Source organism: Salvelinus namaycush, chromosome 28, assembly GCF_016432855.1.
Source record: "Salvelinus namaycush isolate Seneca chromosome 28, SaNama_1.0, whole genome shotgun sequence".
Lineage (NCBI taxonomy): Eukaryota > Metazoa > Chordata > Actinopteri > Salmoniformes > Salmonidae > Salvelinus > Salvelinus namaycush.
In genome coordinates, this window is record NC_052334.1 from 32,524,595 (window position 1) to 32,545,201 (window position 20,607).

At 42.2% G+C, this 20,607-nt stretch overlaps 1 protein-coding gene across 1 annotated transcript in view; it reads right to left on the bottom strand.

Annotated features, from left to right (window-relative positions):
- LOC120023418 (collagen alpha-1(XII) chain-like) overlaps positions 1-18,967 on the bottom strand; it is a 69,851-nt gene extending 50,884 nt beyond the window's left edge. The window contains exons 1-12 of the mRNA XM_038967437.1: positions 18,898-18,967; positions 12,902-13,018; positions 12,639-12,782; positions 12,174-12,230; positions 10,906-11,169; positions 10,474-10,638; positions 10,127-10,300; positions 9,657-9,947; positions 8,897-9,499; positions 7,634-7,912; positions 7,138-7,413; positions 6,736-7,011 (exon numbers count right to left, since the gene is read on the bottom strand). Coding sequence (XP_038823365.1) covers positions 6,736-7,011; positions 7,138-7,413; positions 7,634-7,912; positions 8,897-9,499; positions 9,657-9,947; positions 10,127-10,300; positions 10,474-10,638; positions 10,906-11,169; positions 12,174-12,230; positions 12,639-12,782; positions 12,902-13,018; positions 18,898-18,967 — 2,716 coding nt within the window. The remainder of the gene's footprint in view (positions 1-6,735; positions 7,012-7,137; positions 7,414-7,633; positions 7,913-8,896; positions 9,500-9,656; positions 9,948-10,126; positions 10,301-10,473; positions 10,639-10,905; positions 11,170-12,173; positions 12,231-12,638; positions 12,783-12,901; positions 13,019-18,897) is intronic.
- Between the last annotated feature and the right edge of the window lie 1,640 nt (positions 18,968-20,607).

Sequence of the window (20,607 nt, forward strand, 5' to 3'; positions counted from 1 at the left end):
TAATTTTTTTTAAATAAATTTGGAAAAGTTTCTAAAAACCTGTTTTCGCTTTGTCATTATGGGGTATTGTGTATAGATTGATGAGGACAATGGTTTATTTTAATCCATTTTAGAATAAGGTTGTAATGTAACAAACTGTTGAAAATGTCAAAGGGGTTTGAATACTTTCCGAATGCACTGTATGTGAATTTGTCCCAATAATCTTGGTCCCATAAAATGGGGGGACTATGTACAAAGGGGGCTGTATTTTCTAAACGGTTCACCCGATATGGATGAAAATACCCTAAAATTAAAGCTGACATTCTGCACTTTAACCTCATTGTCACACTTCACATCCAACGTTCTGGAGTACAGAGCCAAAACAACATAATTGTCACTCTCCCAATAGTTTTGGAGCTCACTGTATATAGTGCAATTTCTCAAGCAATTTCTCAAGCAATAATTTAGCTAGGACTGTCTGGGAGTTGTCTGAGTGGGGACAGGAAAATGTTAAACTTGCTGTTATTGGTAGAGAGGTTTTGAACTCTCTTTCTTCTTGGACTATGAACTAATTTAGCACCTGGGGATGTCACCAGGCAGGCCAAAACATCCCACCTCAACAGGCTGAAATTTCAGGCAGTCTTTTCAAACAGCTCTTACACTAAAAGGGCATGTTTTCAATAATTTTATCGAAAACATATTTTCGCCCTCCGACCCAAAACATAAGCAAAAGTTTACAGTTGAAGTCAGAAGTTTACATACACCTTAGCCAAATACATTTAACAGAGACAGCTGGCTCGAAATCACGAAAAGAATGGTCAATCAGGTTGGCTGATGGAATGTGTCGAGATATCGTAATATCTCCTTGGATCGGATTCTGCCCCAAGAGCATATCCTTCGACCTCATGGCTTAGTCCGTTAACGGGACTGCAGCCATAAAAGGTTAAACTCCATTTTTCACAATTCCTGACATTTAATCTGAGTAAAAATCCCCTGTCTAGGTCAGTTAGGATGTGAAATGTCAGAATAATAGTAGAGAGAATGATTTATTTCAGCTTTTATGTCTTTCATCACATTCCCCGTGGGTCAGAAGTTTACATACACTCAATTTGTATTTGGTAGCATTGCCTTTAAATTGTTTAACTTGGGTCAAACTTTTCGGGTAGTCTTCCACAAGCTTCCCACAATAAGTTGGGTGAATATTTGCACATTCCTCCTGACAGAGCTGGTGTAACTAAATCAGGTTTGTAGGCCTCCTTGCTCGCACACGCTTTTTCAGTTCTGCCCACAAATTTTCTATAGGATTGAGGTCAGGGCTTTGTGATGGCCACTCCAATAGCTTGACTTTGTTGTCCTTAAGCCATTTCGCCACAACTTTGGAAGTATGCTTGGGGTCATTGTCCATTTGGAAGATCCATTTGCGACCAAGCTCTAACTTCCTGACTGATGTCTTGAGATGTTGCTTCAATATATCCACATAATTGTCTTTCCTCATGATGCCATCTATTTTGTGAAGTGCACCAGTCCCTCCTGCAGCAAAGCACCCCCACAACATGATGCTGCCACCCCCGTGCTTCACGGTTGGGATGGTGTTCTTCGGCTTGCAAGCCTCCCCATTATTTCCTCCAAACATAACGATGGTCATTATGACCAAACAGTTCCATTTTTGTTTCATCAGACCAGAGGACATTTCTCCAAATAGTACGATCTTTGTCCCCATGTGCAGTTGCAAACCGTAGTCTGGCTTTTTTATGGTGATTTTGGAGCAGTGGCTTCTTCCTTGCTGAGCGGACTTTCAGGTTATGTCGATATAGGACTCGTTTTACTGTGGATATAGATACTTTTGTACCTGTTTCCTCCAGCATCTTCACAAGGTCCTTTGCTGTTGTTCTGGGATTGATTTGCACTTTTCGCACCAAAGTACGTTCATCTCTAGGAGACAGAACGCATCTCATTCCTGAGCGATATGATGGCTGCGTGGTCCCATGGTGTTTATACTTGCGTACTATTGTTTGTACAGATGAACGTTGTACCTTCAGGCGTTTGGAAATTGCTCCCAAGGATGAACCAGAATTGTGGAGGTCTACAATTTTTTTCTGAGGTCTTGGCTGATTTCTTTTGATTTTCCCATGATGTGAAGCAAAGTGGCACTGAGTTTGAAGGTAGGTCTTGAAATACATCCACAGGTACACCTCCAATTGGCTCAAATTATGTAAATTAGCCTATCAGAAGCTTCTTAAGCCATGACATCATTTTCTGGAATTTTCCAAGCTGTTTAAGGGCACAGTCAACTTAGTGTATGTAAACTTCTGACCCACTGGAATTGTGATACAGTGAATTCTAAGTGAAATAATCCGTCGGTAAACAATTTCTTGAAAAATTACTTGTGTCATGCACAAAGTAGATGTCCTTATCAACTTGCCAATACTATAGTTTGTTAACAAGAAATGTGTGGAGTGGTTGAAACACTAGTTTTAATGACTCTAACCTAAGTGTATGTAAACTTCCGACTTCAACTGTATTCTTTGTTCTTCAAACTGGGCTTCGCTTAGTGTGGAGTGGGTTCTATCTGCTCTTTCTCTCCCCATGCTCTTCGGGCCCCTCACTGGCCTGGGAGGAAGTGAACAGTCAGTTATCTGCTGGAGGAACCAGCCAGTACTCGACCGCTCACAGCTTTGACGTAACGCATCTCCTAGGTAAAACCTAACACATGTTGAGAAAGACTCCCTGCTTTAATACATATTCTCACCATATTGTTTTCTAAAGGCTCACATTTGGAATATGAATCTCAGCAATTACTCAGCTCCACTTTACATGATTCGGGGCCAGAGTTGACTCCATTAATCAAGCCAATCTTTATTGGTCAGGAATCAGGATATGGTAGGCTCAACATACCTTAAGCTTGCCACAGGGGGCGCTATTGTCTCCATCAGCCCGTTAGCATTCTCTACCATACAGCCTGACTGTGTCTCCGGGTTCTCCAGGTCCGCCTACATAGGATAACTCACACAGTGGATGACTGGAAGTCTGTGGCCCCCTAAACAATGAGATCAGTGTTGGCCTGTTTTTCTGACGTCAAGCTGTGCTGCTGTAACCAGACCAAATGCTTTGTCACGGAGCACAGAGAGGAGCCCAGACATTGGTTCTATTCTGGTGGGAGGCTAAGGCTAATGACTCAGCATAACTGACCATGTCATGGAATCTCAGCATCTGACTTCTGACCTTCTGACCATTCCCAGGCTGGAGGTCCAGAGGTGGACACATGAGGTCAGTTTTGTTGTCAAAGAAGGGGGAGAAGGTAGCCTCAAGCAGGATAGTCCCATGGAGAAAGAATGAATGTGCACCATTCAGCATGTGAACTGAAACTAGCTACATGATACTTCATAGCAGGACACATTTACATTTAAGTCATTTAGCAGACGCTCTTATCCAGAGCGACTTACAAATTGGAAAGTTCATACATATTCATCCTGGTCCCCCCATGGGGAATGAACCCACAACCCTGGCGTTGCAAGCGCCATGCTCAACCAACTGAGCCACACGGGACCACACGGGACACCTCTCCATTGTCCTCCAGTGCAGGAGAAGGCTTCTGATATTCCCTTGTGTAGAAGCCATTTTATCTGCTAGACATGTTGTCATTTAGGTAGGAGGTGACATTGAGAGACAAGGACTCCACAGTTTGGTCATGATGAATGATATAAGCTTTGATGTGTCGAGGGCTCAAACTGCTTTTGAGAGGAGAGACCATTTGTGACCGACCGGCTCAAATTGGTCTTATGAAACAAAATTTGAAATTGTGTTTTTTACATTGGATAAAAGTAGAGACTCAGAGCTACAAAATGGTAAATCATACACTACAGTTGAGGAACAATGGGAAAGTAGTTTTGCTTTGAAGGTTGATAAACTCACTTGTGAGAAAATGGCCTTTGAATATTTTGGTACTACTACTGGAGAGACCTTCTTTGTCTACACCCATTCAGCATCGTTCACTCCATCTTAAGCTTTTGCCCCACCCATCTCTTTAAGGGTTGATCAGAGCGTTCTGTACTAACAACAGCAGTCAAGCACCTAAGTAAAAACCTTTATTATACACAGATTCAAAATAGCTATTGACAACAAATGTGTATTTTCTGGTTGTGACCCAGAGACTCTTGACTATTTATTTTGGGACTGTTCTTATGCAAGAAGATGTGAGTTAGAAGAATGAACTAATATTAATGTTAATTTGAAAGACTCTGATATTATGTTTTATTTTGATCCAAATTAAATGGACCCTGATTTAACTTTCATTGTTAATTTGTTTATTTTTCATGGCAGATTCTTTATCCATAAAATTAAGTGGGTGGAGAACAAACCCCTCTTCACATTGTTTAAGATAAAATTGAAATATTATTTTGAAATAATCAGTAAGTGTAAAACAATTAAAAAGTGCAAAAAACAATTAAAAAGCAATACGTACCATAAAAAATTTTAACAAATTGAAAATGTATCTCGATATGTAATACCCCTGTCTGTTAGGTTTAGTTACTCTTGTTTGTATATTTCTGTTTTGTATTTGTTTTGTTCATAATAATAATAACAAAAAAAAATAAAAAGCAGTCAAGCACCCAAGCTAACTTGCTAGCTACTTCCAGACACATATGAAAGAAGAGCTCAAAGACATTACGCGCACACTGGACGCTCTGGCCGAGGAGTAGGGTTGTTCCAAGTGTTCTGACCTCACAACGGCAGTCAAGCACCCAAGCTAGACTGGTGTTTTTTCCATCTCCTTAGCTATCATACTTGAATTCCACTGATTTCAAAACTCAGTCCTCCAGAAAGTGGAGAGCATACACATAACGTTAGCTAGCTAACAGTACACTTTAACTTGACATTAGACTTGTGCAGTTTTCCTACGCGATACATAAAAAAAGCCTCGTTAGAGACAATTACCTAGACATACTGACCAGCTCAAATAGACAGAAGAGCCCTATATGGCAGACCAATCCAAACTCATCTCTCGGCATGTCCAGCCCACTCATTATCTCAGCCAATCATGGCTGAAAGGTTGCTGAGAAAGGTTGCTGATTTTTTCTTTGGCTAGACCAACTAGGCTCGCAATTTAACAATTGTATTTATATTTACAAATGGCATACACGTTTGTTATTAAGGCACATGAAAGTTCACATGTTCAAGAAGGCATTTCTGCCCCAAAAAATGCATCTTTATTTAAAAAAATAAAGTTTATGTTCAAGCGGCTCTCCTGTGAAGTTGTGACCTGCGACATACACCCAGTTTCCTGAAATGGGTCAAATTTGGTATCCACTACCTGCATTCAACTTGGCCTCTGAATGAGAGAGGGGACACTAAAGGGAGAAGGCTGGATTCTGATCAGAGCCAGTTAGGGTTGAAGTTATATCACTGCTAAATCTTTTTTCCTCTCTGCCCTCAATTAATTTCCATTCGAGTGATCTTTAATTCGTCCAGTGACAAGGACTATATATCTCTAGTCCAAACATTACATACTACTGATCCCCAAACCAAACTAAAGCACAACAGCCTCCTGAGTGCCTGACCCCAGTCCTAGTTGAGCCTCCCCTCCCCAGAGCTTTCTCTCCTAGACCACCCTCAGGATGGAACTCCACTAATGTCATAAAGCTATCCAGAGACCTGTGGTTGGGCTGCCGTGAGCAGAATGGATTGTGGGGGCGTGTAAGTTCTGGCTTGTAGGATACAGGGGTCTTTGTGGTTGTTGGGCGCCCTGGGAACCAAGCTAGCGTGACCCGGACCATAACCTCCTGCTGCCATGGCCTGAAGGTTTTCCTCTAGGCAGGGCTGCCTACTGAAAAGCCTATATAGCACTAACAGATGTCCCTCACACTAATTGACTACATGTCAGTCCTGAATAATGGTCAGTTTCCTAACACTATCCCCTAGGGTTAGAGAGAGTGGTATAGTCTTCAAAGGGTTTGGTAAATGTTGGCTAATGTTGCTCATTTAGATTCTTGAAGACGTAGGCCTACGCATGCATCAAACCCTATGGTTGAGGATCTTAGTTAGCAGAATAGCAGAGGTCTCTGCTCAGCAGCATTGCTAATCCAAATGGTTTACAAATCGTTAGTGATATCGAAGAATTGTTAAACAACTCCCCATGTGCCAAATAAAATAATCTTGAATAAACCATACGTCCCCGGAGTTTATAAAACTGCATGAGCTAGCCTAGCATGGCATGTGTTGGCTGTTCCAGGAGATTTTTTATGTTTACGAGAGTACCCCCACTCATTTCCATCTCTTCCAGCTTCATGGGCGGTAAAGCAGAACTAACCTACAGTCTGTCTGTGCCACAGGAATGACATTAAGCTCCACATTCCAGCTTTTGCACAGTTTCCCTTATACACTGAGTCAGAGAAGAGGGATCCTGAGATATCTAGGAAGGATTTATAGGGCAGTATGCTTTTCTAAAGACTTTCACATCGCACTCCGAAAACAAAGAACATAAAAAAAGACAATTTTCCCTTTACAAAAAATGGAAGGTTAAGAAACAGAGGCATACACAATTAATGGCACTATACTTCTTTCAGTCTTTAAAGTGGAGAAGGACACAATGCAGTACACAGAGATGGCCAGTATAGACACTCCCTTTGAAGATGGCCTCAAGCTATTTTTCACACTCTCGCTCACATCAGCTGTCAAAGAAACACAACCCCATTCTTCAAAGCAGCCAAAGAGCAGACAGTCATAATAAAGACAGACACAAGAAAGTTGTTCCTGTACCTTCCAGGGTGGTGCCTGTACCCAGGAGGGGGTCTCCCAGCCCAGAGGTGTAGCGGGCACTGACAAACAGCTCATATTCAGTAGCAGGCTGGAGGTTCTTCAGCAGGGCCACGGTGGTGTCTCCCTTCACAGCTATCTCCTTCCTCTCCCCGGTGCCGTCGGCTGGTTTGAAGGCCACGCGGTACTGGAGGACGTTCCCGGGAGCGGCCCGCCATGACACCATCATGCTGGACACGGTCTCGTTGAAGACGCGGAGATCACGGGGAGAACCACGGACTGAGGGGGAAAAGACAGGGGTCAACCAATTACTGCATCTTCACTTATGTACTGTATAGTAAAAAACTGCATTAGTTACAGGTAAGGAATTTAAATGTTAGCAGCCATGCTGGCTAACTTGCTGACCTTCCTTGGTGGTTCCGTCCACCTGCATCTCGTCCCCCAGGCCGGAGGTGTACTCTGCAGACACAGACACGCGGTAGGTGGTGATAGGGAACAGCTCCTGGAGCACGATGGTGGTGTCAGGTCCGTTGGTCTGGGCCTCCAGCCTCTCTCCTCCCCCCGTTAAGGGGACATAGGACAACCGGTACCTCACCACGGGCCCTGGCGCCGCCAGCCACGACACCCGGAAACTATCCGTGGTCTCTTCAGACACACTCAGTCCCCGCACAGTCCCTTGCTCTGGAATGGAGAATGTTTAGGCTTTGTTTAGCAGTAGCTTGTCAATATAACTTTTAAGAATAAATATTCTAGATAACCTATTGAATGATTATGCATCTAAAGGAGGCAACTTGAAGAAGCCATGTAAGTTTCTTGTGAAAAAACAAAAGCACTAAAACATAAATCTCTTCACTTGCTTATGCTGTGAAACCCCTGAACTTGTACGCCTTCAACCCCTTACCTTCCAGCGTGGTCTCCTCCCCCGACAGAGGGAAACTGTCTCCTTTGTCGTACTGGGCGAATACGTTGACCTCGTAGGTGGTGAGGGGAGTGAGGTGTGGCAAGATTGTGCTGGTGGTGTCGGCTGGCACAGCCAGGGAGATGTAATCCTCAGTGATGTCCTCGGCCTTACGGAAACGCACCAGGTAAGACATGACGTTGGTGGCATCGGTGGCCCAGGTGGCACGAAAGCTTCTAGACGTCACCTCAGAGAACACCAGGTCCCTGGGTGCAATCAGACCTGACGAGCGGGATAAAACACAATTAAATGGCCGGTTTGTGTTTTGTCCTCATAGACAATGTCATCATAATGGCTTTTGATAACATTAAGCCGAGCTGTATATCTCATTCCTTCAGAAAAGCTGGAATGGAACCAATTATTTGAACTCATTCAACTTTGTTCACAGTTCCATCTCTGAACATTTATTTTTCATGAGTGTCTTAGCCATAGGAAACACTCCTCGTATGCTAGCAGTATGCATTCAGTTGACAGGGTTGCAACACATTTATATTACAAACCCCTGGACATCGCCAATGCCTAAATGTTCTGTGTTCTTGTGACAGGGGGATCATTACCAATATGTGCAGCGGAGAAACTCATGTCATGCTACCATGGTGTTGAAAACCATCCACAGTCCCGCTGACTTTCAGAGACAGGTGGCCTTTGAAATTAGCAGGACAATTAGGTCAGAATAAAAGTATCCAGTCAGTTACTATAGTGTTTAAAAACAGTAAACGATAACAAATGGTGTAACGGGCTCCCCTGAGATGCAGGCATATGGTTCTGTGGTATTTGAGGCAGTGTGATCAGTCAGGGAAAGTTAAAACAATGAATATGTCTCGCTTGTGCCTGCCTGAAACAGACCCAAGGCATTGGGAAATAAGAGATGAAGATAATTACTCAGCCTTTTTGTGTTGTGCAGATGTAGTTACATCGTGACATCACTATTTCAGTAGCACAGCTCAGTTTGACCTGCTGTACCACATCGCAAATAACTGATTACAATAGATTGTCTGGAGTTTGAGGTCATTTAGCGGCTGCCACTAAAGTTAACCAGAATGTATGGCTATGTAGCTATAGTTACAGGCACATGTACGGTCCATGGTAAGCATGCTCAACTTCAAACAGGGGTATGTGTTATGAGTAGGTCTAGGAGTTGACCACATGCCCAGACCAAGAAAACCCTGGCCTTTTGTTATAAGGGTATGTTAAATGGCTACTCACTCCTCTTCTTGATGTTGAGGAGCTCCTGTTCGATCCTCAGGCAGATGGACTGGGTGAGCTCCTTGGAGATCCTCTGGAAAGCATCAAAGTCCTCCACAGTGTACACGTGGGTGGCCGCCGGGGTGTTAGCAATGGCTTCCAACTCGGACCTCACAGCGTCCTTCACACCCACAGCAAAGATCTCCACATCTACATTCCTCAGGTTGGTGGCAGCGTCCTTGAAGGAGTCAGAGGACTTCCCGTCAGTGATGAGGACCATGACACGCGGGACACTGTCGCGAGACCCTCGGGTGGGGATAAAGATCTTCTCTCGAACGTAGTTCATGGCCTTGCCCGTGTTGGTGGAGCCTCCTCGGTAGGGGAACGTCCGGACAGCCTTGACTACTGAAGCAATGTCATTATAAGTGTTCAGGGCAAACTCTGTGTGGGGGTCTCTGCTGTACTGGACTAAGCTGAGCCGGATCTTGTCGAGCGCGACGTCGAAGGAGTTGACCAGGACCTCCAGGAAAGCTCTGACCTTGGCAAAGTTTTGTAATCCGATACTGTAGGAGCCATCAACCAGCAGGACCACGTCAGCCTGTACGTCCACTCCAAGAGAGCATTCTGGGGAGGGAAGGACATTAGATACCATCTGTATATGGTCTACATCGTGATTTTTGTTTGTTTTTATAGCAACAATGTAATGTTTCAGTGAGTGAGTGAGTGAGTGAGTGAGTGAGGGACTGGATCGCTGATATGCTGTTACAGAGCTTTATCTCACCCAATGACACCTTGACGGGCTGAGTCTTCTCCATGGCCAGGACAGCGTCGCTGGGGGTCAGACCCTTCAGGGCGAACAGGCTGATCTCGTACTCGGTCTCTGGGGACAGGTCCCGGATGTTGACAGTGGTCTGGGTGGGCCCCACGTATACAACCTGGCGCTTCATCCCAGCCATCATGGGCATCAGGGTCAGCTTGTAGCCGGTGATCTCCCCCAGAGAGGCATCCCACGTCACCCTCATGGACTTTGAGGAGATCTCAAGCACCTGGAGGTTAGAAGCCGGTTCCACCACTAGAGACACAAAAAATAAACACGGTTGAGGTTGGAAAACACTTTAACAATACATTTACAGTTACATAGTTGTTGTCGATTCATTACACATACCGCCTATAGACAATGTACTTGAAATAAGTGACGATTTAATTCAAACAACGGAAATGTGATGTAATGCATCATCTATAATGTCTTACCATCATCTCCGCTCACTAGAGAGTTGAGCTGGTCTTCCACACCGGAGCACACCTGAATGATGAGCTTCTGCTGCACTGCCTTGATCATATCAAAGTTAGGTACGTTGTAGACATGTGTGCTGTGGGGAGTTGAGGCCATTTCCTTCAGTTCATCCTCATCTGCTCCTTTGATGCCTAAATGGTGAAAAACATCTCAGAAGTTAGCCTGAGAAATGGAGTACTGTGGAAATCAGCCAATACGGTATCTCCAGAACTTCCAGGCATTCAAAAACTAAAAGCATTATAGAGATGTTCTCAAGAGAGAGTAAGCATTCAGCAGTAGCATTCAGCAGTAAAACACACAGTACCTAAGGCAAATACTTCCACTCCAATGTTCCTGAGTCGTTTAGCGTACTCCTCCACTGGGTCCTGGGATTTTCCATCTGTGATGATCATGGCTATCTTTGGAAAGCCTTTCCTGGCGCCGGCCGCCTCCGTAAATATGTTTTTCAGCAGATAGTCCAAGGCGTCCCCTAGACACAGAGTGTAACATATTTAACCTTTAAGAAAATAGCGTTTCTTAAAACATTGTTGCTTATTATAACATTTACTGTCTGTGGGCGAAAGCCTACCTTGAGAACAAGCGCGTAACCAAAACATGTACCTCAATCAACGGAAGACTTGCACCAATGTTCTAGTTACACACACAGATCTCAAGTTAGGATTCAGTCCAGCAAGAATTTACAAAATATCGGCAGTACTGTATATCCATGCTGTCTAGTCCCACCTATCATGTATACCTGTCATGGTGTTTCCTCCCTTGTAGGGCAGGGTGTTGATGGCTCTGAGCAGCTCTCCTCGTTTGGAGTGGCGGTTGAGGGGGAACTCAGTGCGGGTGTCTGTGCTGTACTGGACCACAGCCACCCTGGTCTTATCCTCTCCGATGTCAAAGGCCCCAGCCATAGCACTGATGAAGCTGCGGATGTGCTTGAAGTTTTCCCTGCCAACGCTCCAGGAGCCATCCACCAGGAAGACCAGGTCTGCTATGGCATTGACTGAACACTCTGGAGGGGTGGAGAGGGGGATGGGGTAGAGCAGGAACACAATCAACTGTCTGGACCCAATCTGGCAGATTGGCACAACTTTTCGGTACTCTAATGAATACTGTATATCTGACAGACGGTCTCTGACAGATGGTATTTCAACAGACATGATGACAAAAATGTGTTTTTATAGACCAAATAATCACTAAAACTTTCAGCGGCATTGTTTGGTTTTATGTTTTCAAACCCCCGTGATTTTTTTGGTTTATCATGGATAGTTTAGTTTCTCTGGAACATCCAAGATGATTGGCCGGACTTCTGTGAATGTCTCAAATCTTAGCTCTCGTAGGTCCACTTGACTGAATATCCTTCCACGCTTCTCACATCTTGTTATTACGTCTTTTGAAGATTTCTTGACAAAACATCAAATATCAAGTTCTATGGATTTATCTGGCCAATTAGGTCAAATGTGAAAGAGTGTTATGAGCGTTCCACCAGAAATAGCTTCTAGGAGCAAAGGTTTTTGGACCATCAGGAACTTTTCAATTTCCACCCAAAGCGTACATGGTGAGGGAAAAAGTGAGCATGTCTCCCTGTCAATCCACAGACTGAACTCACAGAGAGAGGCACAGAACTCCAGTAAAAGGACTTCTGGTCAGAGCAGTAATCCTTTCCACTTCTTTCAACATTTAAAAAGAAGGAAATGCACAGAGCTGGCACGACAGTGACGTCATCACTCTCCTTGGATTATACGCATAACAGAAACCTCTCATTCTTAGATTTTGATGTAAAGACTGTTTTCAATCGCAAACTAATTCTCAGCCACTGTCGGAACCACCTGTCTGCTCAAATATGAACAACTCAGCAGTACAGATGGGGTATTTGAGTCTGAGGAAATTATTCCAGGGAACAATATTATGATTAGATTGGAAAAACACAAAAAATGGACTGGTAAGATCATAAAGCTATGTGGACAGGCAATGGGCATAGCGCAGATTGGTTGACATTGATGTAAATATACTTACTGATTGCATCTGAAGTCTGTGGCCTCCTTTCTGTTTCACTTGTGTTACTGGACTGAACTGAAACACAAAATAATTTGGACTGTTATCATGACATCCTGTGTGCCATGTGCCATGTATGGGGAATAAATCCAAGACATTCAACAAATCAGCAAGCCTCTTCAATGGGATACCAATCACAGACATATAAACACATTTGTCCTGGTTAATCAGCGATAAACAGAGTGTGATTCAAGTTTTCAAAAAAATATTTATTTGATTCTAATGTTGCTAGAAGCTAACAGACAAGCTGGAGGTTTGAAACCATGTAATGGGTCCTTTGTGGATCCTATGGGTCCTATGACAGAAGAATCTGATCTGAGATTAAACCCTTTTCATATCAGTCCATATCAGCCTTTTGAGAAAGCCATCAGACTTTCCCAAAGTTATGTTTAACCTTGTAACAGCATCAGAATCTTGAACACTTACTAGTGAGCTGCCCAAAGATGGGTATACTCTCCTCTGTGCCATCATAGGAGTTGATGGACACGGAGTAGTCCAGATCAGGAGTCAGGTCTGTAATAGACGTCTTTGTAGCAGTGGCTGGGAGGTTAAACTCTCTGGCTGGTTCATCTGGGATATAGAGAATGGGTTGCTATTAGAATTGGTGCAAATGATCATTCGGGTTGGCATGAAAAGCTATAACTAGTCAGGCAAACATCAATGAACTAATGAGATCAATAAATACAAACCTGTATCCGATACAACTTGTATTTTGTAGCCCCGTATCCTGTGCGATGGTTTTCTCCATGACATTTGCACTGTGTTCTCATTTAGAATTGTAAATTTCAAGTCTGAGGGGGGCTCCACTGCAAAGGAAAGAGGAACTGATGTTAACTTACATACATGAATCACAAAACGTGTGTATGAGTTTAAAAATGTTGATCAAGTATTTCAGCAAGACATTTTATATCAAGCATTCACATTTAGCCCAACGATAAACACTTCATGACTGAAGTTGAGACGTTCATTGTTGAGGGAGACAAGAAGAACCAACATCCATGGTAAAAGTGACAAAAAAAGAAACACACAACAACATTTAAAAAGTGTGAGTAGCCATTTTGGAAAACAAAATGGCATTTGTTTGAGTTGCACAACCAGGTAACCCTAGTCAACAACTCAAGCACCGGAAGTCTGGAGTACACAACATTAATACAGACCAACTCCACACAAAACTCCCCTGAGTGCAAACATTGAGTGAACCATCCAATACATGCTGAGTGCAGTCCTTACCACGCATGCCCAACCAACCAGCACCAACACGTTGACTTGAACAACACATAAGTACAGCAACATTTTCCTTCCAACGTTATTGATTATACAATGGAGTCAAGATTGCCAGGTAAAGTTGAGGGTGGCATTTGCTGAATTTAACACCCAATGTTATATATATACTCTAAAGATGGATGTTTTGCTAGAGCAGTTCAGACAGCTGGTTGATTACTTTTTTTACTGAGAAATGTGTTTGTTTTTCATGATGGTGTTTTGTAAGTTACCTATCTTAAATTACTTGTAAATATTGTATGCTTTTATTGTGTTGGAATTGTAAATATTGTGAATTTGTATGATTGTGTGTGGGGCACCCTTGTAAAAGGGGCCTCAATGGGATTTCCCTGTTTAAATAAATAAAAATACAGAGTATATATACATATTTTGACAAAATGAAGTGTTTATGTATATTTATATTTATATATATATATATAGAGAGAGAGAGAGAGAGAGAGAGAGAGAGACTAGCACAAGTCATTGGCATAGATCCATTGCAAACCTTGCAAAAAGAATACACAATGTGTCACAGGAGACTGTTGTGTATGTTCTTTTCATTGGCAGAGTGCACAAGATGGCGTGAGGTGAAGGCACACTGCGTACACAGTCAAAATGAAGAGAGAGTTAAGATACAGAGGAAAAATAGTGTACACATTCAAAATAAACAAACAAAAACTGCGACAGATGCAGTCCGACAACAGGCGTGTCCACATTGAGCAGGTTGCCACGGCACCATGCATGTGTACATGAGAAAGTTGTTCAGAACAACTTGACAAATTGGGTGAAAGTATTTCCATGTACACGAGGGACCACACATAGAGACAATAAATGTATTTTACAATGATATTCTTCCTCACTGGGGTTTCACATGCAACCTATTTAGATCAGAGTGTTGGGTGACCTTTCACCTTTATGTGAGTGCAGTTAAAGGAGAGTGGAAACAAAGTGTTTAAAAAGTACTATTTTTTGTTTTGGACAGACAAATGTGTACTTAAGGGTAAACAGCATAACAAGCTTTAACTGCGTAGAATATAAGAAAGTCTTAATATCTATGAGGTGATGTATGAGTTTCTATTCTTCCTGTAGCCTATGGCTGTATATGTACCTCTCATGGCTATAAACTATAGTCCAGGATGATGATGAGGATGTGATAAAGACATACATACAAAGGCTGGCATTTCAGACTATGTTAGCGAGTGGACGGCATGCAAGCTGCTGAGGGGCATTGGGATGGGATGCAAGAATATCACTGTAAAATACCTGCTGAGAAAAGCCACAGCTCAGGACACACTGAATGTACAGGCAGACAACATCTAGGACCTGAGCCAAGCTGGTATTGGTACACGGTAAAGGAGGATCACCAACCTGCCACATCAATTTAGGGGCCCGGGTAAGCTGCCCTCCTCTCCAACAAAGTCTCTCGAACAAGAATCAATAAACCCACTTGGGGGTTGGGAGGGGCAGTGGGGAGGAAAGTTGGGTAGGGAGATTGTCTTCACTCACAAGAGCAAAGAGCTGTGTCACCTCGCTCATCGTTGTACAAAAAGTCGCAAGTAGTTGGAATCATTCATGACAGAGTTGTTACTTCACACATTTTCTTTTCAGTCTTCTCATGTTGCGTTTTAATGTAATTTTCTAAAACAAGATATTGAAACAAATACATTGAAGATATAAAATAATCATAATAAACATTAGCAGATATCTTTTCAGTCTCGTTCCCTATGCCAGGGGTGGATGCACATCACAGCACCCTGCCCGACCAGAGGACACCTCTGCCTTACCCATGGCCAGACTTTGGCTACTGTCAGTAACCTCAGTCTGCGGCCAGTCAGCCATTCATCCTGGCCTGCTCTACTGCCAGGCCAGCCAGTCAAAGAAAGAGCTCTGACTCTCCCAAAAAGGCAGAACAGATGCCAAAGTAATTCCGCAACATGTGCTGACATTAAACATTTCTGCATATTAACTTTCTATATGGATTGCAACTCAGCGTTTTGAGAATGTCCGTAAAAAGCCTAAAAAGGCTCTTTGTCTTTGCCCTGTCTGAGGATTAATTAGCGATTCTCATATTACATCTTTCCATTCCGTTAGTGAAGATATATGGGAGTAAACATTGGACTCCCCCAAAAAGCTTTCAGGGCAAAAAAGAGAACAATTGAATGCTCCAGTTTTTGAACATCAAGGATATTGAAACTATGATGTCACATTTCTACAAATGATCAAGACCACTAATTTTGTTTGGATATTGAAATATGAGAAAAAATCTCATCTAGAACAGCTACCGTAACGTCAATGTAACAACATAGTTACAGAGGGGAATAGCTAAACCATGAAATAATTGTAGTTTTACTTAATTTTTGTTTGAGAAAACATAATTGAAAGAAAACCCCAATCATATCCAATTTTTAAAGGACTGACTATTGGGTCCTGGATTCTTCTACCAAACAATAACGTCAATGAGACTAAGGTAACACATTGTTACCTGCCCTTGTGAAGACACTGACATCAATGTAAGAGTCAGATCCAACTGTTACAGTTGACAACATGAGTCACTGTTTTCTCATTGGTAAAGTTGGAAAACACTTCCAAAATTTGGGATATGACATTTAAAAAACCAAATTGAGAATATATATATACATATACACACAGTACCAATATATATACATATACACACATATACCAATATGGACTAAATGTCAAATAAATTAATAAAATTGTAATTATCCTGAAATAACTTCTAGAATGGGACTCCTAGAATGGGACTCCTAGAATGGGGCATCATATTACATCACAGAGAAAGGAAAGAGGTGTAGACAGAAGCGTCACGCCCAGGGGCACGTTCCGTCTCAGATTTGTCCTGCTATAAATTAATTACTAAACTTAATAAAGATTTACCATCTAGTGGCCAAAAGGCAGTTTTAGCATGGGCAGTGCCATTGAGGGCTTCCACCATTTTAATGTAGTCAACTGGGTGGGACTTCCAACTTTATTGTCTGATCCCTCCTGATGACCCTGTTGGAGTCATGTCCAGCTGGGTCATTAGAAGGGATCACCTAATCATTTAGAAAAAAATTGACGACTTCAAAATGAAGATTGCCTCAATGGCGCTGCCCATGTGTTCACATACACCATAATGGGAACTATATAGAGATGTTTTCTCTATCATTCTCTATAGATGGGTTAGCTGACAACGTCACGAAAGCAATGCAGACGCTTCATTCGGCCAGAAGTCTGCAAGTTGTTGTGATTCTGAGTATGAGTATACTATCCACCATCTTTGTTGTAGACTATAGTGACACGCTGCACGCACACACACTACATGACCAAAAGTATGTGGACACCTTCTCGTCGAACATCTCATTCCAAAATCAGGTGCATTAATATGGAGTTGGTCCCCCCCTTTGCTGCTAGAACAGACTCCACTCTTCTGGGAAGGCTTTACACTAGATGTTGGAACATTGCTGCGTGGACTTGCTTCCATTCAGCCACAAGATCATTAGTGAGGTTGGGCATTGATGTTGGGCGATTAGGCCTGCCTCTCAGTTGTTGTTCCAATTCATTCCAAAGGTCTTCGACGGGGTTGAGGTCAAGGCTTTGTGCAGGCCAGTCTATTTCTTGGAAACACAGACATATTCTGGAATGTCATTGTATGCTGTAATGCTAAGGGAACTAAGGGGTCTAGCCCGAACCACAAAAAACAGCCCCGGATAATTATTCCTCCTCCACCAAACTTTACAGTTGGCACTATGCATTGGAGCAGGTAGTGTTTTCCTGGCATCTGCTAAACCCAGATTTGTCCGTCAGACTGCCAGATGGTGAAGCGTGATTCATCACTCCAGAGACCACGTTTCCCCTTCTCCAGAGTCCAATGGGGGCGAGCTTTATACCATACCAGCCAACGCTTGGCATTGCACATGGTGATCTTAGGCTTGTGTGTGGCTGCTCGGCCATGGAAACCCATTTCATGAAGCTCCCGATGAACAGTTCTTGTACCGACGTTGCTTCCAGAGGCAGTTTGGAACTCTTAGTGAGTGTTGCAACCGAGGACATGCCGCACGCTTCAGCGGTCCCGTTCTGTGAGCTTGTGTGGCCTACCACTTTGCGGCTGAGCCGTTCTTGCTCCTAGATGTTTCCACTTCACAATAACAGCACTTACAGTTGACCGGGGCAGCTCTAGCAGGGCAGAAATTTGACAAACTGACTTGTTGGAAAGGTGGCATCCTATGACGGTGCCACGTTGAAAGTTACTGAGCTCTTCCGTAATGCCATTCTACTGCCATTGTGTGTCTATGGAGATAGCATGGCTGTATGCTCGATTTTATACATCTGTCAGCAATGAGTGGGGCTGAAATAGCCGAATCCATTAATTTGAAGGGGTGTCCACATACCGTTGTATGTAATGGGCAGAACTCGCAGGAGGTATGTTTGTAAATTAATTTGATCAAGATTCCCTCTTGATTAATAAATAAAACTAATATGTTTTGTTGTTTCTCTGTAATTCTAGCCAGCTAGCTAGCAATTTTATCAAGTTGGCTTTAGCCAAGTTGGTAGCCCATCTATAAATGGGCTACCAATCTCCCAAACTCATAACGAGCTACCAAGAAGCCATTTCAGGCTATCAATCAAGTTTTAGCAAGATTGTCTACCTTGCCTAACTATCTTAGCTGGCAATTGCATGCCTGCTGGCAAGGTTGCTAGACTTTAAAAAAGCAAGCAATTACTAAATGTACTGAATAAGACTCATATTCTATTATTTTACCCATATTTTAGCAAAGATGCAGGCTGGGGCTGGGGAAATGTAACCACTGAAATTAATAGACAGAGCTATGCATGCAAAGATTGACAGATATTTAGATTGTTATTTTCAACACTCTAATGACAAATAGATACACAATTGAATAAAATTGCTTTAATTATTGTGTAATGATACTATATACCCATGTGGCAGTTGTACTAAAGGCATAACAGTTTATTAAAATGACAATTGAACAGGTGAAGGCAGTATGCTTAGATAACTTATGCAGAAAATATAGCTTTATCCCTTTCTCTTTTTTTACATAAAATTAGGCATAATGATTATGTCTCTTGATTCCAGGAAAAAGCTGTTTCAGCTATTTGAAAAATTCGAAATTCTCCCGACCACCCCCTACAACATGTACTTTGTGCCCTCAGATTTTGGGGGTGCATGGTGCCCCTGGGTGCAGGGCAAGTCAAATCAAGTAAAATACTCACAACTGGGTATCATTTTATTAATCATACTGTACAATGCATTATGGTTGTTTCCATGTGATGGTTCTCACACAATAAATACCCTAAATCCTGTAGGTTTATATCAAACAACTGGAGAGAGATAGAGAAAGCGAGCCAGAGTTGGGGGGGGGGGGGGGGGGGGTATGTGAAAAGGGCAGGAGGGAGGCACATTTACCTTGCGCTTCAACCGAGGCGAATAACACTGCAACGAAAGCCGACACGGCCAATGACAGCCTTATCTTCATTTTTAGAAGTTATGGGTCAGCAGCTGCACATTCATGAATCTGAGGAGAGAGTTGCGTTCAAACCCATTAGGTTTAGCTTTGAGAAGAGAATGGGCAAAAAGTCACGAGCCTTTGAAAGGGAATATATTAAATTAACGTGACTGAAGAGGCAAAATTTGGTTCAAAGGAGTGAAAGTAACGACCTAATTTTTGTCACCTCATGCATGCGTTGACTTTTACATTTTTTCATTTTTCCTCTAAGCAAGTCAGTTAATAACACATTCTTATTTACAATGATGGTCTCAAGAATTATCATAACTCTATTCGTTAATAACCATTAGTTAAAAAAAAAAAATCACGTACTTTTAGTAAATAATTTAATCATAATTCGACCTGTCGTATAGGCTCGACATTGAAAACGGTTGAGAATTTCGTCAAAAGCAAACCTGCCTGGAATATCAGAAATAGGCTACTGGTCCTACAGGTTGTGCACCCCGCCTAGTGGCACAGGAGCTCATATAGGCCTACTGAAACTGGAAGGACATTTCATTCAGTTATCCCATTTAGCTCCCAAGACCCTCAGAATTGGCCCTTATATATCCTATCATGATTGTCAACTTAATATACATCAGGCCCATAGATAACTTTGAAAAACAATGTAGTATAAATAACTTTTGCCAAAACAATGTGCCTATTAGCAAATTACTAATAATCAACTCATTTATTAGTTACTTTGGCTAGGCTATTCTAATTCAATGTTCATACTCTAATACAGTATACTTATTGATTCCACACAGGGGTACCGTCATAATCCAACATATATATTCCTTTATGGGAAAAATACAGGCTGAAGAACTAACCAAGCACAAAAAAATCTTCCAATTGTCTGGCAGTTATTCACAGAAAAAGAATAAATCAGTCCTTTCATTAGAGAAAGCTCATAAATATAGCACATACAGCTAAGCACAATGTTTGATTAATTGAAAACCATTTATTTTGTAGAAATCTTATATTATTTCTAACCCACAGCAGGATAGAAGAAAATAAAATATGTTGCTCACCTGGTCAATCTTAACAGAATAAAATCAAAAAATGTAGGTGCACCCGCCTTGAAGACTCCCCCTTCTAGAAACTGATAGAGAACTTTCAGGAGCTCTGGGTGGACTCTTCTCTCTAGCTGGCTACTGGAAGATCCAACAGCATGTGTCCCAGAAAGAAAGTCTCCTTCCAAGTGGGAAGAATCTTTCCACAATCTGCTACTTAATAGGGGGCTGTTCCCAACTCTCATTTTACAATAAGCTCTTACGAAGCTCCACTGGTAAACCTCGCAATGGTTTGATATATGAAACATCCCCCAAAGTGGGAATACACTTCTGGAAACTGCATTCTTTTCTGAATTAATTTGGCACTTTGATCTTAAAGTGCCTATACAAGTGCCTAATGGGCAACCCTAAGGAACTTAACATGTAGGCTATATATATATATATATAAATATATACATAAATATACACATACATACATACATATATATACATACTATATATACAGTATCAGTAAAAAGCTTGGACACCTACTCATTCAAGGGTTTTTATTTTTACTATTTTCTAAATTGTAGAATAATAGTGAAGACATCAAAACTATGAAATAACACATATGGAATC